We start from the raw sequence: 11890 nt of genomic DNA on the forward strand, positions 1-11890 counted from the left end.
CATCCTCTGGATTACGGCTTAGACCGAATGCTCTCTTTCCCCCTAGGAATCCCTTGGGCCTGTCCTGCTACTTACCTTGGGCTCCAAAAGTACAACAGACACATGATCTAGCCTGGAGTCTTCTCAGCTCTGATCCTTTCTCAGTCAGACACAGACACTCCCTGCTGCCCCACCACTGCCCCTCCCTCTTCAGACTCCCCTTCTCCCACCTCTTGCCCTCAGACCTGCCCGAGCCCCCTGCAGCCTACCCAGGGGCTGCTTCTCCTCCAATATCCCAGGCACCTCCTGGCCTGGACAGGGGTGCGCCCCACTTTCTACTTAACACACCCCAGCTCCTTTGACACCCCTTTGGCCAGTAGTATCACGCACCCTCTTCCCTGTGGCCATCTGACCCCAATGACCTTGGTTCTGGGCACACGCTGTGATTCCACTCGGCTGTTTTTGGTGACCGACATCCATAGGAAAGGGTCCGCCAATGCCTTGGTCTCTCAGTTCACGGAAGCCCCCTCCCTTCCCACCACGGCATTCAGACCTGTCATTGCCAGTGGCAGCACCTTCGGAAATCTTCCGGCGTCTATGCTCTGGTCGCCGCTTCCGGATTTCCTCCCACCTGCCCTACTCATCATCCTACTCTGATTCCCCTTTGAGCCGAGCTTTCTCGAGCGGCCCGTCGTCTTCACTACCCTCCAGCGTTGCACAATGCCGTCGGCCTGCCTGGAGGACGCTCTCCGCAGGCGGGGAAACCCGGACCCGGGTCCCGCTCCCTCCACAGCGGCTCTGCTCTGGGCATGCGCGGCGGCGGTGCGGGGGGGGGGTGACTAGGGGGACGGCGCAGGCGCAGCGGCGTGAGGGCCGTCGGGACCGGAAGTGGGGGCCGGCGTGCAGCCCAGGGTCTGACAGGAGAGGCGTGCCCGGCCGGCGGCCGTACCTGACAGCGGGAGCGCGGTCCCGGAGCCGCCCGGCCCTGCGATGGGCCTCCTGTCGGACCCGGTGCGCCGGCGCGCGCTTGCCCGCCTCGTGCTGCGCCTCAACGCGCCGCTCTGGTGAGGGCGGGGGGCGCGGACCCCTCCGGCAGCGCGTGCCGGTCTCCTCCCGCTCGCCGGCATCACTCGGGGCCTGAGGCCTGGGGCTCAGCTCTCCCGTCCGGCGTCCCGGGTACCGGGACTCTGGATCCAGGTCCCGCAGACATGGTCCCTCCACCCCCAGTGCAGAGGTAGAGGCTGCGGGCCGGGGTGCCAGGGCCCGCTAACGCTCCGGTGGTCCTCCGTCTCTCTCCCCGCAGCGTGCTGAGCTACGTGGCGGGCATCGCCTGGTTCCTGGCGCTGGCTTTCCCGCCGCTGACCCAGCGCACTTACATGTCGGAGAACGCCATGGGCTCCACCATGGTGGAGGAGCAGTTTGCGGGCGGAGAGCGTGCCCGAAGCTTTGCCCGGGACTTCGCTGCCCACCGCAGGAAGTCGGGGTGAGCGGCAGAGCCGTGGGTATGGGGGAAGCAATGTCAGTCAAGGCCAGAGAGCTCTGCTCAGAAGCTCTCTTGGTGTTTCCAGGGCTCTGCCAGTGGCTTGGCTGGAGCGGACGATGCGGTCAGTGGGGCTGGAGGTCTACACGCAGAGTTTCTCCCGGAAACTGCCCTTTCCAGATGAGACTCACGAGCGCTATGTACTGGGGGGGCGGGGGGGGGGGGGGGGGGGGGGGGGGGGGGGTGTGCCTGCGACCAAAAAGCACCTTGAGGGGGTGGCCTTGGGGCCGGGAAGCTCATTGGGGGCGGGGGGGATGTCTTGGGGCCAGAGAAGTCACTGGTGGGCATTCTAGGGCTAAAGGGGAGGGGTTTCGGCCATCTAGAGTGGGGCCGTGCTGAGGCTTCCCCAATACTGCATGCAGATGGTGTCGGGCATCAACGTGTATGGCATCCTTCGGGCACCGCGCGCTGCCAGCACTGAGTCCCTGGTGCTCACCGTGCCCTGTGGCCCTGAGTCTACCAACAGCCAGGCTGTGGGGCTGACGCTAGCACTTGCTGCGCACTTCCGGGGTGAGGCTCGGGGGCTACCGCTGGCAAGGGAGGGTTTGGCCACCGCCTCAGGCCCTGCTGACCCTGCTTTTGGTCTTTAGGGCAGATTTACTGGGCCAAAGACATCATCTTCCTGGTGACAGAACACGACCTTCTGGGCTCTGAGGCTTGGCTTGAAGCCTACCACGACGTCAATGTCACTGGTGGGTGTTCTTGCCCTGCCCTGGCCCCCACAGGGCCACTGTCCTCACCAGCCCCTTACTGGCAGCTCATTCACCTGCTTCTACAGGTATGCAGTCATCCCCTCTGCAGGGTCGGGCTGGGGCCATCCAGGCAGCCGTGGCCCTGGAGCTGAGCAGTGATGTGGTCACTAGCCTCGACGTGGCTGTGGAGGGACTCAACGGACAGCTGCCCAACCTGGACCTGCTCAACCTCTTCCAGACCTTCTGCCAGAAAGGGGGCCTCCTGTGCACGCTGCAGGGCAAGGTAGGGCCACCTGCCTGGGGAGCACGGGGCCTTTGTGCAGGCTTTATCTGACTTTGTCTCACGCTGTCTAAGCTGCAGCCCCAGGACTGGACATCAGCGGACGGGCCGCTGCAGGGTGTGCAAACGCTGCTGCTCATGGCTCTGCAGCAGGCCTCTGGCCACCCCCACGGCGCCCACGGCCTCTTCCTGCGCTACCGCGTGGAGGCTCTAACTCTCCGTGGCGTCAACAGCTTCCGCCAGTATAAGTATGACCTGGTGGCGGTCGGCAAGTGAGTGCCTTCTGGTCTGCCCTTTGCATACTCGGGGCGGGGTAGTGGGTGCCCGGGGGTGTCTGGCCAGCCGTGACCCCAGCCCACGCCCGGCAGGGCTCTGGAGGGCATGTTCCGCAAACTCAACCACCTCCTGGAGCGCCTGCACCAGTCCTTCTTCTTCTACCTGCTCCCCGCACTCTCCCGCTTCGTCTCCATCGGCCTCTACATGCCTGCCGCCGGCTTTTTGCTCCTGGTCCTTGGTCTCAAGATATCCTCTGCTTCCCGCTGTCCGTTTGTGGCCAGCCTCAGGTCCCCCCACTCTAGGCTGGGGAGAGCTCTCCAACCTTGGGGTGGGGGAGTGGGAGTGAGCCCTGGGTCCCCCGCTGGGCAGAGCCCATCACACCCCTTGTCAGGGTCCTTGACTCAGCCACGCTCTGGAACTGTGGATGCAGCTGCATGAGGCTGGAGTGGGTCCTGAGGAGGCTGGGGGGACCCCTGGGTCCAGTCCTCCCCTCCCTGCAGCACAGGTGATGGCCCCCCACTCCTGCTGTTGGGGTCCCGGGTGGTGGTTACTGCTGCCACTCAGTCTCAGCTGGTGGCGGGATGGTGAGGCTCCTCGGGACGCCCCGGCCCGGGATCTGTCTCCAAGTGCCCGTGTGCCCTGCAGCGCGTGGGGCTGGCCTCGCTCGTGGCACCCTTGCTGATCTCCCAGGCTGTGGGCCTGGCCCTCTACGTCCTCCCGGTGCTGGGTCAGCACGTTGCTGCCCAGCACTTCCCCGTGGCCGAGGCAGAGGCCGTGGTGCTGACGCTGCTGGCCGTCTATGCAGCTGGCCTGGCCCTTCCACACAGCACCCACTGGTGAGGAGCTGGGCTGGATGGGCGCGGGCAGGGTGCACCCTGGACACGCAGGCGGCTGCCCCTGAACCCCTTGCCTTGCAGGGTGCTGAGCACACAGGCCCCAGACAGGAGCTGGATGGCGCTGAAGCTGGTGGCCCTGATCTACCTGGCACTACAGCTGGCCTGCATCACCCTCACCAACTTCTCCCTGGGCTTTCTGCTGGCTGCCACCATGGTGCCCGGCGCTGCACTCACCAAGCCCTCCGGGCCCCGGTATGTGCTGGTCAGTCCCCACCACAAAGCCCGCCACGACGTGCCCCCCACCTCCGGGGCCTCTGCCCCTCGCCGCAGACTCCCCCTCACGCGTCACTCCTCCTCCCCCACCAGAGCCCCCTTGACCTTGCCTCTCCACGCAGGCCACTCTGTGCTGCCCTGCTGGTGCTGACAAGCCCAGCAGCTACGCTCCTGGGCGGCCTGTTCCTGTGGCGGCAGCTGCAGGAGGCGCCGCTCTCCCTGGCCGAGGGCTGGCGGCTCTTCCTGGCCGTGCTGGCTCAGGGCGTGCTGGCGCACCACACCTATGGCGCCCTGCTCTTCCCGCTGCTGGCACTGGGCCTCTTCCCCTGCTGGCTCCTCTTCTGGAATGTTCTCTTCTGGAAGCGCTGAAGGCAGGTGGGAATCCCCCACGCGCCCCACGCTCTTCCCTTCCTGGGAAATAAACAGTTCTGCTTAGCTGCCCTTCTGGCTCCTGGTCACACTGTCTGCCGTGTACGTGGGGCCCCGGGGCCTGTAGCAAGAGGCTTTGCCTGCAGGGTTAGACACCCTGCTCAGCCCCTTCTGGTCCACTTACTGATGGCGAGAGGGAGGGCCCCAGCTGCACCAGCCTTGGGAAGAGGTCCTTGGGTGGATGCTCGGGGTGTGGAAGTGGCACAGGCAGACGTGGCCGCAGCCCCAGGTGCACTCTCCCGGCCTTGGAGGTCTCTGCGCATCATGGCCCAGTGCTGTGCAAGAGGAAACATGACAGGCAGGGCTGGGAGGCCTGACAGGAGCTGAGACACCCAGAGACCACACAGCACAGTCTTCAGCGCTGGAGCTGAGAGGTCAAAGGAGCTGGAGCTGGCTCCCTCCAGAGGAGGAGAATGGCGCCCCAGCCAAGGCCAGAGCCTCGTGTGGGCTTGGGGTAGAGCAGGAGGCGCCCCTGGCCCGGCTTCCTGGGGGCCAGGCCAGCCCAGGCCGGGTGCCCACCCAGCACCACCTGAGCACCGGGGGCTGGCGGGGGGCACTGATGGGCTGGTACACAGAGAGGTCACTGGTTGTACCAAGACCCTGAAAGGGACTGGGGTGTCTAGTGTCCATTCGAGAGGGGAGGAAAGCAAAGTGTAGCCCTCTGGTGACGTTACGGCCACATGAGGCTAAGAGACCTCACGGGAGGGCCAAGGTGCCCCTGCCAGCGCCCCACAAGGCAGCGAGACCGGTACCACCTCCTACAGGCCTCAGAGTTGGAAGGGAGACAGAGATGCACTGCCTGGAGCATCAGCCCAGGACCAGCCTCCCTTCCTTCGGGACCGCATCCTGGGATGGGGCAGCCTGGCAAGTCTCAGGGAGGAAGCTTCGCCCCCGGCCCCCGCCCAGGCCCACCTCTATGGTGGGGCTCATCTTCCTGGGGGACCCCCTCAACAGCTGGGGGTCCCTGACTCCACAGTGGGGTGCAGCACCTGGAGAGGTTCACTCTGGGGCTTCTCACTGCTAAAGAGCACATGTGCTCTGTGTGCAGAGTGAGGGATGGGGTGGGGCAAGGGTGCTGGAGGCCCTCTGTGACTAGCAGCGCGGCTTCCATCTGCTTGTCGTCTAGTCATTTTGAGGCTAGAGGAGGATTGCAGCCCCACACCCTGCACCCCCAGCAGTGCCTCCAGACTGGCCTCTCTCGGAAATCTCCCCTGATAAGGCAGGCGCCGCCTGTCTGTGGGCTTCCCATCTTCCAAGGTGCGTAGAGATCTCTGCTCTGCTGTGGTCTCCCGTTGTCTCTGTCTTTGTGGACTGGCATCTGATGCAAAATCCCTTCCACACATTTTACCTGCACTTCGGCGCCAGTCAGTCATTTGCAACTGGACTTAGGCAGCCACTTAAAACGCAAATCATGAAAATACCTGACATCGTGAGACATACAAGTGAGGACAAAAGCTGTCCGATCATCAGTTGTTTTGGGCTTACCCATACACGAGAGGTGGAGGGGAGCCGTGGAGTTTTGAAGCTGATATGTTGGGGAAACAGAATTTCTGCTCTGCTTTTCATTGATGTCACTTGTGCAATACATTTTAAAACGAAAGAAGACGTCAGGCTGTAAAGATACAGATGAGACGTACAGGGGGCGAGGATGAGGCCCCGCAGGCTTTACTCAGGGTGCTTGCCGCTGGCCCCCACGTCCCTTCTCCTTAGTCACGGCACAGGCGCACTGCCAGACTCTGTGCAGCTAGGTGTGGCCGTGTGGCTGCTGTGGCCCACAGGGCCTGAGCAGAAGCTTCAAGAGTGAATTCCCTGCAGAGACTTCAAACAGAGGATGGCCCTCTGAGCCGCTTCTCTCTCCTTCCCCGGGGCCACGTGGAACCGGAAGCGCCTCTGGGACGTGAGCTCCAGCCCAGGCTGGGGGTGGAGATGAGCAGGGGCTCCCTGACCCTCCAAAGCCCTTGCTAAACTGGGGTTAGCCGTCGCCCAGGGTTGCTCAACTGGGCTTCATTTGCAAGAAAGAAACAAACTTCTACTGTGTTTAAGTCGTTGTTATTGGAGTTTTCTGCCATCTCAGTCCAGTTCAAGAGGGACTATTGCTGAGCCCAGCTCACATGGGGCTCTCAGGCGGTGAGCAGCCGGGTGCATCTAGAAGTGTGTGTGTCTGTTGTGTTGGTAGTAAGTGCTCATTCCTTGGTCGCTTGCCTCCCATGCCCCAGAAGAGCAGCTCTATGGCACAGGCTTTGTCTTTCTTCCTGCCTCTTTTCCAGCACAGAGCCAGGGACGTGGTGGAATATTCCTACGTATTTCTTGAATGAAAGAAGGGAAGAATCAGAGGGAGCCCTTCTGGAGGTCCAGGGGCAGACCTTTTGGCTTCCACAGGGGGCTCCTGTCTTATGATATGGGGTGAGGGCCCGGCAGTTTAGGGTGCAAGACTGGGGAGGTCCTGAGCCAGGCGGGACCCACCTCAGGACACCCAGCAGCTTCCTCACGACCAGACCCTCTGCAGACGTCCTCCTGCAACTGGCTGGCTGTCCCAGGTCTCCTCTGTGCTTCTATCAGACCCTTTGCGAAGTCACCCCATTCCACCTGGGGCTTTAAGGTGGGGCTCCAGGGCTGCCCTGGGGGCCTTTCTCTGTGAGCCGCCCCTGCGGGCTCCAGCTACCCTCATGCCTGCACTCAGATCGTGTCTTTCCTCTAGGCCTCTGTCCTGAGGCCACGTCCTGTCACCTCCGCCTCCTGGATGTGCCATGGTCACCTTTAAGTCATCTCTTCCCAACCTGAACACCTCCCACCCCGCGTGCATCTCCTCCCCTGGTGCCCTCACCCAATCCTGGACCTGCGGTCCACCTTGTCTCTCTTCAGGGGATGCCTATCGCCTCCAGGATAAAATCAAACCTCCTTACCTTGGTCTCCAAGGCCTGCCTGGCCAGCTCCTGCCTGTTCTTCAGAACATTTTTATTGCCCCCCAGAAGGAACCCTGTACCCCACTTCCCCCTCCCTTTTCAGCCCCTGGCACCGTTAACCTACTTTCTGCCGCTATAGAGTTGCCGAATCTGGACTTTGACATGAATGGATTCATGCAGTACAGTAGTACCCCTTACCTTCGGGGCTTGTGTTCCAAGACTCCCAGGGGATGCCTGAAACCCTGGATAGTACTGAATCCTATCTGTTCGTGTCTTCCACCCACAAACTTAATGCTTTTTCCATCTTAACCAAATTCTTATCATTCACTGCGGCCATAACTTTTGCAGTTTTTGAGGTGCACCAGCAAAACTAGCATGAATTTCTTTTTCCTTCACAGTTTCGCGGATAGAAGATTGGTTCTTAGCGTAAATCTTAGCAACCTCAGCGTACAATTTTTCTCCTTTCCTTATTAAGTTGAGGACTTTCACCTTTTCGCTTAAAGGAAGCACTTCATTTCACTTAAAGGCTTCTCTTTGGTGTACCTGAATCGCAAGCACCACTACTCTTGCACTTTGAAGCCATTCTTAGGTAAAATAAGGGTCACTAAATGTAAAACAGCTAGCTAGTGGGAAGCAGCCGCATTGCACAGGGAGATCAGCTCGGTGCTGTGTGACCACCTAGAGGGGTGGGATAGGGAGTGTGGGAGGGAGATGCAAGGGGGAAGGGATATGGGGATATATGTGTGCATAGAGCTGATTCACTTTGTTATACAGCAGAAACTAACACAACATTGTAAAGCAATTATACTCCAATAAAGATGTGAAAAAACAAATAAATAAAATAAAAGGGTCACTTACTTGAACACAGACACTGTGATGCCTCCACAGATGATCTGATAACCCAGATGGTTACTAAGTGACTAATGGGCAGGATATACTGGACAAAGGGATCATTTGTGTCCCAGGCAAGACAGAGGGGCGGGTGCAAGATTTCATCACTCTACTCACTATGGGAAGTATTAACATGTTAGCAATATTAAGACTTCCAACCTGTGAACACAGGATGTCCTTACATTTATTTAGGTCTTTAATTTCTTTCAGTAATGTTTTATAATTTTCGGTGTACAAAGGTTGTTAAATTTATTCTTAAATATTTAATTTTTTCTTTTAATTTATTTTTGGCTGCATTGGGTCTTCGTTGCTGCACACAGGCTTTCTCTAGTTGTAGCGAGTGGGGGCTACTCTGTTGTGGTGCATGGGCTGCTCATTGCTCTGGCTTCTCTTGTTGTGGAGCATGGGCTCTAGGCGCACGGGGTTCAGTAGTTGCAGCACGCGGAACTGCAGATACAGAGGGCTGACTTTAGAGTTATAGGTGGATTTTCAACTTTGCAGAGGGTCGGGCGCCCCTAACCCCTGCGTTGTTCAAGGGTCAGCTGTGAAATAGTAGTTGCGGTACGCGGACTCAGTAGTTGTGGCTTGCGGGCTTAGTTGCTCCGCAGCGTGTGGGATCTTCCCAGACCAGGGGTCGAACCCGTGTCCCCTGCATTGGCAGGCAGATTCTTAACAGCTGCGCCACCAGGGAAGTCCCCTAAGTATTTAATTTTTTGATGCTATTGTAAATATAATTAGTTTCTTAATTCCATTTTCAGTTTGTTCATTGCTGGTGTATAGAAACACAACTGATTTCTGTATATTGATCTTCAGTCAAACTTGATGAACTCATCCATTACCTCTAATACCAATAGTTTTTGTGTTCCTTAGGATTTCACAGTTGACCCTTGAACAATGCAGGGGTTAGGGGCGCCGACCCTCTGCAAAGTTGAAAATCCACCTGTAACTCTACAGTCAGCCCTCTGTATCTGCAGTTCCAAATCCTCGGATTCCACCAACTGCAGATGGTGTAGTACTGTAGTGTGTATTTAGCAAAAAAATCTGAGTATAAGTGGACCTGCGCAGTTCAAACCCATGTTGTTCATGGGTCAATTGTATGTAATTCATGTTATCTGCAAATATAATTTCATTTCTTCCTTTCAAATTTAGATGCTTTTTATTTTATATTCCTGCCTAATTGTCCTGGATAGACCCTCCTATATAATGCTGAATAGAAGTGGCAAGAACATCCTTCTCTTCCCTCTAATCTTACTAGGAAAGCTTTCAGTCTTGCACCATTGAGTATATTAGCCATGAGGTTTTCATAGATGTCCTTTATCAGGTTGAGGAAGTTGCTCTGTATTCCTGTTTCTTTGAGGTTTTCATCACGAAAATGTGTTGGATTTTTTTTCAGAAGCTTTTTCTGTGTCTATTGTAATGATCAAATGTGGTCCTTTCCCCTTTATTACTATTATGTGTTATATTGAGCGTTTTTTATACATTGATTGATGTTTACATTGATTTATCTTTACATTACTGAGATAAATCCCACTGGGAAAAAGACGTACTGCATTTTTCAAGCATTGGGTTGAGTTTGCTAATATTTTGTTGAGGATTTTTGTTATCTGTATTCATATAGGATATTGGCCTGTAGCTTTCTTTCCTGTGATATGTTGTCTAGTTTTAGTGTCAGGGTAATACTGATCTCAAATAATGAGTTGGGAAGTATTCCCTCATCTTCTATTTTTTGGAGGAGTTTGTGAAGTATTGGAGTTAAGTCTTCCTTAATTTTGGTAGAATTCACCAGTGAAGCCATCTCATCCTGGGCTTTTCTTTCTGGGAAGTTGTTGTTGTTATTTAATTACTAGTTCCGTTTCTTTAGTTGTTATCGGTCTATTTAGATTTTCTACTTCTTCTTGAGTCAGTTTTGGCAGTCTGTATCTTTCTAGGAATCTGGCCATTTCATATAGGTCATCTAATTTGGAGGCATAAATTATTTATGGTGTTACCTTATAATCATTTTTATTTCAGTAAGGTTGGTAGTAATGTCACTTTTTTCATTTCTAATTTTAGCAATTTGAGTCTTCTCTTTTAATCTTAGTGAGTCAAGCTACAGGTGTGTCATTTTCGTTGATCTTTTTAAAGAATCAACTTTTAGTTTATTTTCTCTTGTTTTTCTATTCTCTGTTTCAATTGTTTCTGCTCTAATCTTTATTATTTCCTTCCTTCTGCTTACTTTGGGTTTAGATTGTCTACTTTTTGTAGTTTTTAAAGTTAGAATGTTAGGTTATTTATTTAAGATCTTATTATTTTTTTAATACAGTAATTTAAAGCTCTAAATTTCCCTCTTAGCAGCTCTCTTGACGGTGCTAAGTTTTAGTATGTTGTGTTTTTGTTTTTATTCATCTCAGAGTATTTTCTAATTTTCCCTGTGATTTTTTTTTAATTTTTATTTTTGGCTGTGTTGGGTCTTCGGTGCTGCACACGGGCTTTTCTCTAGTTGTTGAGAAAAGCTAGATGAATGATCCTTTTTTCATTATAAAATGTCCTTCTTTAACTCTAATATAAACATTTGTCTTAAAAGTTTATATTGTCTGATATTAGTATAGCCCCTCCAGCTCTGTTTTGGTTACTGTTGATGAAGTGTCCTTTTTTCCAAATTTTACTTTCTATTTGTGTCTTTGAATATAAAGTGTGTTTCTTATAGGCATTATGTAGTTGGACCATGACTTTAAAAAGAAAAATCCACTGTGCCAATCTCTTCCCTTTAACTGGAGACTTTAATCCATTTACATTTAACGTAACTAATGATATAGTACAATTTATACCTGCTATCTTGATATTTGCTCTCTATGTGTCTTATGTCTTTTTTGCCCCCAATTTCTTCATTATTGTCTTTGTGTGTGTGTGTGTGTGTGTGTGTTATTTTCCAGTGAACAACTTTAATTCCTTTGTTATTTCTTTGACTACATTTTTTGAGTTATTTTCTTAGTGGTTACCCTTGGGATTACAACTGACATCTTAATTTGTAACAATCTGATTTAGATTAAAATTACATTAATTTTAACTGTATTAAAAGATGTTGCTCCTGTATAGCTGTTTACCCCTTCTTAATTTATTGCCACATATTCCACCTCATATATTCTGTGTCTATACCCATAGATTTTTTTTTTTTTTTTGGCTCCCCACACAGCTTGTGAGATCTTAGTTGTGGCGCATGGGCTTAGTTGCCCCGTGGCAAGTGAGATCTTCCTGGACCAGGGCTTGAACCCATGTCCCCTGGATTGGCAGGCAGATTCTTAACCACTGTGCCACCAAGGAAGTCCCTGCCCCCTTGTTGTGAGAGATGATTTTGACAGATATAGAATTCTCGGTTGGCAAGTTTGTTCTTTCAGCACTTGGAATATGTCATACCACCACCTTCTGGCCTCCATGGTTTCTGGTATGAAATCTTCTGTTAATTTTATTGAGGACCACTTATATGTGATGAGTCACTTCTCTCTTGCTGCTTTCAAGATTCCTTTTCTTTGCTTTTCAACAATGTATAATGTGTACAGGTGTGGACCTCTTTTACTTCATCCTGCTTGGAGTTTTTTAACTTCCTGGATGTGTAGATCCATGTTTTTCATCAAATTTGGAAAGTTTTCAGTCACAATTTCTTCAAATATTCTTTTTGCCCCTCTTTCTCCTCTGCTCCTGAGAATTATGTATAGGTTGGTATGCTTAATGGTGTCCCACAGGTCTCTGGGGCGCTGTTAATTTTTCTCTCTATTTTTTTTTTCTGTTTTGCAGACCAGACAATCTCAACCGAC

At 53.4% G+C, this 11890-nt stretch overlaps 1 protein-coding gene across 1 annotated transcript; it reads left to right on the plus strand.

The window, feature by feature from the left end:
• The first annotated feature begins 768 nt into the window (after positions 1–768).
• GPAA1 (glycosylphosphatidylinositol anchor attachment 1) lies at positions 769–4317 on the plus strand. Its single transcript, XM_027132185.1, has 12 exons — positions 769–1043; positions 1283–1462; positions 1548–1659; positions 1882–2029; positions 2110–2211; positions 2298–2494; positions 2567–2763; positions 2860–3013; positions 3177–3272; positions 3413–3603; positions 3685–3855; positions 3999–4317. The coding sequence occupies exons 1-12, from the start codon at positions 970–972 to the stop codon at positions 4243–4245; spliced, it is 1869 nt and encodes a 622-aa protein (XP_026987986.1). The 5' UTR covers positions 769–969; the 3' UTR covers positions 4246–4317.
• The last annotated feature ends 7573 nt before the right edge of the window (positions 4318–11890 follow it).

Source organism: Aethalodelphis obliquidens, unplaced genomic scaffold, assembly GCF_003676395.1.
Source record: "Aethalodelphis obliquidens isolate GAN/ISIS:26980383/991018 unplaced genomic scaffold, ASM367639v1 scaffold41, whole genome shotgun sequence".
NCBI classification, from domain to species: Eukaryota; Metazoa; Chordata; class Mammalia; order Artiodactyla; family Delphinidae; genus Aethalodelphis; species Aethalodelphis obliquidens.

Excerpts from the sequence above, each read along its gene's own strand:
- GPAA1 (XM_027132185.1), top strand. The coding sequence starts at position 970 with ATGGGCCTCCTGTCGGACCCGGTGCGCCGGCGCGCGCTTGCCCGCCTC. Across the intron at positions 1,044-1,282 it reads CGCCTCAACGCGCCGCTCTG|CGTGCTGAGCTACGTGGCGG; the intron begins GTGAGGGCGGGG and ends CTCTCCCCGCAG. Across the intron at positions 2,030-2,109 it reads ACTTGCTGCGCACTTCCGGG|GGCAGATTTACTGGGCCAAA; the intron begins GTGAGGCTCGGG and ends TTTGGTCTTTAG.